Genomic DNA, 4701 nt, shown 5'->3' with positions numbered 1-4701 from the left:
GAAGCGACCCTGTTCCCAAACAGCGAGACGGTCAGTGAGTAGTTCATCGCAGCGCCGGGTCGTTTGGGCACCACAGCCCTGCTCGTCCGATGCCCGGCGTGTTGTCCATACTCGCGGCGCCGACGCACCTGGGTATTCCAAGGTACACTGGTGACCCCCTCTCACGGCGAATGTCTAGCCCGCGTCGAGCTAGCTGCTATCTCGCTTGCACTACACATGTCAACGATCAGCGCGTTTCTTCCGACCCTCCCATGCGGCCCAACACCTGGCTCACGGGCTTTGAAGCGCTCTCAGCCCGCCTAGCCCCCTGCGAGCCAACGATCAAGTCCCGCTGCATCGCGATTCTTGTCGCCGACGGCTTTGACCGCGCGCAAGTCAACGGCGTCCGCACCACACCGCTCAAGGCCGGAATAGCGAAGCGTGGGCGATGGCGAGAGCAAGGGCCATCCCGCGGACCACCACCGTCGCGAGTGAATCACCCGCCTCCGCCTCTTCCTCCTCCTATTCGACGCGCTCGTAGTCACGCGCGGCACGGCGAACGCGCGGCGCACGCCGCACGGGGCACGGGCGAGGGCAGTGAGCAGGTTGCGAATACGAAAGTTAAGTCAAGATATATACATCCTTGGGAAGACGTACTACAGTCGGTGTTAGCGACGACGAAGAGTCTGTGGTCTGGCAAAATTTGCTTATGATGATTTCTTGCTAATTGTCGTGGTTCGATGCGGCGGCGCCGCAGTGGCGTCCCGCTTTGGCCTCCGTTCGGTCGCCAGACTGCATGGGCGCGTGTGCGCGTGTGCGCGCCTACTGGACTTCCCCTGCGACCGCCATCATCCCCTCAGCGCGATGTGCCACTCACGCTCGCGGGTGATCCATCAAGACATGGTGAGTTCCTCCCTTTGCTCTCAGCATCTCGTTCACAGTGCCCACATTTCTATCGACATTGATGTGGCTTTTAACAACTTCTCGCAGACCATCATTGTCTCGTCGCCCTCATGGCCGCCACTCTGCGCCCGGTACGTTCAACTTCCCACCTCCACAAAGCCAACATGACCACCCACTCCCTGCGTTTCCGCCTCCTCGTACCCACCACAAGTCACGATGTTTTTTCCTCAACCGCGCGAGCTTGGTGCGCCTCCAGAACGCAATCAAGCTTGAAGTCATGGTGCTTAAGCGCTTATGGCCACGGCCACCCTCCGCGCGCGGTGTGAAATTCCTCTTTTGCCTCTTCTCCTCCCCTTCACGCTGATTCCTCAGCCTCGCCGGCAGTGTAAACGTTGCTCCGTGTGCTCTTACATCAGTCCCGAGTGACTCCACTTGTAATCGGGGATGTAAGGAAATGTGGTGGAGGTGTTGCGGCAGCCACTCAGTGGGAGTGCGGTGTACAGGTACGTCTTCAGAACTTCCATACAGGCTGGCAGGTGAGCAGGATGTCAGGACACCGCACGGTTGAGCCCGCGCCTCGTGGGCTTCTGCTGCTAGACCTGCGGGCGACCACTTCCGGCAGGTGTTGCTGAATGCGCGCGAAACGTCCACCCCGAGCACCAGCCCGTTTTGTAGCAGCAGCGGCTCTCCAGGTTGCGTTCCTTTCCCTTTTCCACCGAGATCAGTTCCGCACTGACCGCTCGTCCATAGCTGCCTTGACCAACTTGCAGTACTCACACATCGCTTGAGCGATCTCCCCACGCAAGCAGGGCGGTCTCGGTCCAAACCTCAGGCTCCTGCTCGTCGAACACCGCGACATGTCCATCTCGCCTGATTACGTCGTGCTCGTTGAGGACGAGGGCATCGCCCTCTGTGGGCTCTTCATCATCGACCCATAGGGGATCCTCAGGTGCGTTCGGCGGGGTTGGACAACTGAACCACCGCAATCGACAACGTCCCCGTCGGCCACTCGGTCGAGGAGACGATCCGGTTCGTAAACGTGTCCCAGTTCACCCAGGTGAGTTTCGCTTCCTCCACGTTCTCCGTGGCCACTCCCGCTGACTACTCCCTCCTCGCTTTCCCCTTCCCCGTTCACCACGCTTCCGAACGATGAGCATGTTGAGGAGTTCCCCACAAACTGGAGTGAGGAGGAAAGACGATGAAAACACGGCCATCCATGCTCACCGTCACGACCATCTCCCCGCGCCCCTCCACTGCGCCCCTCGCCGCGCTCGACCGGCCTTTCCGTGCTCTCCACACTGACTGCTCTATCACTGGGCGAGCACTATATATATTCGCATTTTCTACAGGCCGTTACTGACCACTCTCATGGCAGGGACGACCCTATGCATCACAGGAGTACTATGTCGATGTGCTCACTGCTGGTTGAGAGGCCTCAAGGACGCGCCCACATCGCTGACTGTGTAAGTCGTTTATTCTGCTCTTATGTCCATTGTATAGGATACCTGCTGTTTCGTATCTACCCAAATGGATTACTATTGCACAATTGGATTGTACTCTCTGCGTAATATGTGATCCCCAGTGTGCGATGGAAGACCATAATGTTCTGCATGATGCTGTCATCCCCTCCGCTAAATCTGACGTTTTATCATGTAGCGCTATCATCTCATGCGCCGCAGATGACCGGTATATGGTCGCGCGCGCACTCAGAAATGATAGCCCTGTCCGCGAGAATCGATCATCATTTGATAGCGGAAGAAGCAGACGATAATACACTACAAGTTACTGCATTACTTGGATGCTCAGCTACCGTCTATTGTCTTCGCTATCACTAACTATCGTACGCTACGAATGCCCCCGTGCACTATCAGACGCTACCGTTTCCGCGCCTACTTTGCTGATGCTAGGCGACGTCTCCCATTCCCTAGGCCAGGTCCCAGACACCTCTCGTCGGGACTCGGCAACGTTCCCAACTCTCGACCGCCGTGAAGCCATGGGTCACGTTTCATCAGCAAAGGGCGCATCGACGAGATAATCTTCGACCCAAAGCAAGTTGTTGTTATTATTATTATTATTACATTCTTTCAATCCCTATGTGTCACATATGCGCGCCGACCCAAAGCAAGTGGCATTCGGGTTTGGGAGAAGGCATGCCAGCTTCTACGTAAACGCGACTCGCTAATGGGGTCTATGGTTATACCTAATAATCTGTCGGCTTCACCCAAATAGCTAGATAGCACGTCTTGTCAACCCCTTCACGATTCAGCCAAAACTCAGAGTGTACTCAGCTTTTGTTTCCTGAAGACTTTCGCTGCACCATCAAACCCCGTTCGCCGGAGCACGAGAAGTTGATTGGTGACCATGCTAATTCATAGAGAGCGACCAGAGGACAGTGATATTCGCATTTCTCCACTTTTCGAGGGCACGCCAGTCCACTTCGTGCCTCCTGTAACTGTCACTGCGTGGAAACACTATCGAGACTTGCCCAACGCCCCTCGTTGAATTAAAGCTAGTGCAATGTATCGTAGTGCATAAGATACAACGCCGGCGGAGAGACATCAGTCTCAAACATCCGCGAGGATGCGAACGAGGATCTCCTTCACGCTCTTCCTCTCCCACCCCAGCCTCACGCCCTCACCACCGACCTCCGAGCCAGCAGCCGTCGCGCCCCCGGTCCCGCTATCGAGCGGCACAGCGGGCCACATGACGCTCCCCAACACCTCGTCATCGGGCCCATCGCGCGTCCGCAGACGGTGCGACACCACCCGCGGAAACACCCTCGCCACGTCCTCCTCCGAGACATCCCACACCTCCGGCGTCCCCCGCGCGAGCGCCGCCTGCAGCTCCTCCGCCGGGCCCAAGTCCACCGCGCCCGAGTCCTTCTCCGCGCCGAACCCCACGCGGGGCAGGAGCAGGTCGTACGCGGCGGGGACGCTCGCGCCGTCCTCGCCCTGCACGCGCACCTCCGGCGAGTTCGCCCCCTCCATCCCGAGGCCCCCATCCTTCCGGTTCAAACCACCGGCGACGCTCTCCGCGCTGACCCACGCGCCCTCGTTCGCCTCCGCCCAGCTCTCCCCGTCCCCGTCCGTGCTCCCGCCTGCAGCCGCGGCCATGCGCGCCTCGTGCACGACGAGCTCGGCCCCGAGCGTGTCCCCGTGGAGGACGCGGAACGCGCGCGCGAGCGCGTCCGCGGCCGCGTGCGCGTGCAGCGTGAGCAGCGTGCCGTCGAGCGCGGGGTGGTGCCGCGCGGCGGCGAAGAGGTCGAGCACGTACGCGTCGAGCGAGCGGTGCACGGCCGCGTGCGCGGCGGGCGGCGGGCTGCGCGGGTCGAGCGCGGACGCGGGCACCGTCGCGTGCACGGACGGGTAGAAGATCGGGGAGGCGGGCGGGTGCGCGCGGGCGTGGGTGCGGAGCTGGGCGAGCTCGGAGGGCGGGAGGACCGGCGGGGCTTGCGGTGGGGGTGGGGGTAGGGGTGCTGACCTGCGCTTCGGGGAGTGTTGAGGGGGAGCGGGGGCGGTGAAGAAGGGATTTGAGGCGTGCGGGAGAGAGAGAGGAGAGGTCAACGGAGTTCCGCGCGGAGTCGGCGAGGACGATGCGCGGTATGCGACATAGCTCTGGCGGATGGAGGGGTGGAGTGCGATGTCCGCACTCATGGAGAACTTATCAAGCTTTGAAAGAGATCAGCTGGCCAGTTCGAAACGACGTGTTATTGACGTACCAGGCCACGCAAGAGTCCAGGACGTTCATGAGGGTCTGCCTTGCATACATAGACCATCACAAACCCATCGGGCAGATTCCACGTCCCATCCTCAACATCAG

At 60.1% G+C, this 4701-nt stretch overlaps 1 protein-coding gene across 1 annotated transcript; it reads left to right on the top strand.

The window, feature by feature from the left end:
- Positions 1-1670: 1670 nt before the first annotated feature.
- On the top strand, positions 1671-1820 carry BXZ73DRAFT_60338 (uncharacterized protein; the record flags this gene model as incomplete). Its single annotated transcript, XM_048021708.1, has 1 exon — positions 1671-1820. A coding segment is annotated over one exon (150 nt), but the record flags the coding sequence as incomplete, so codon positions are not given.
- Positions 1821-4701: the final 2881 nt, after the last annotated feature.

Source organism: Epithele typhae (genome assembly GCF_022376455.1).
Source record: "Epithele typhae strain CBS 203.58 chromosome Unknown BXZ73scaffold_331, whole genome shotgun sequence".
NCBI classification, from domain to species: domain Eukaryota; kingdom Fungi; phylum Basidiomycota; class Agaricomycetes; order Polyporales; family Epitheliaceae; genus Epithele; species Epithele typhae.
Note: the sequence above shows the minus strand (reverse complement) of the source record. Positions and strands in the feature narration are given on the sequence as shown.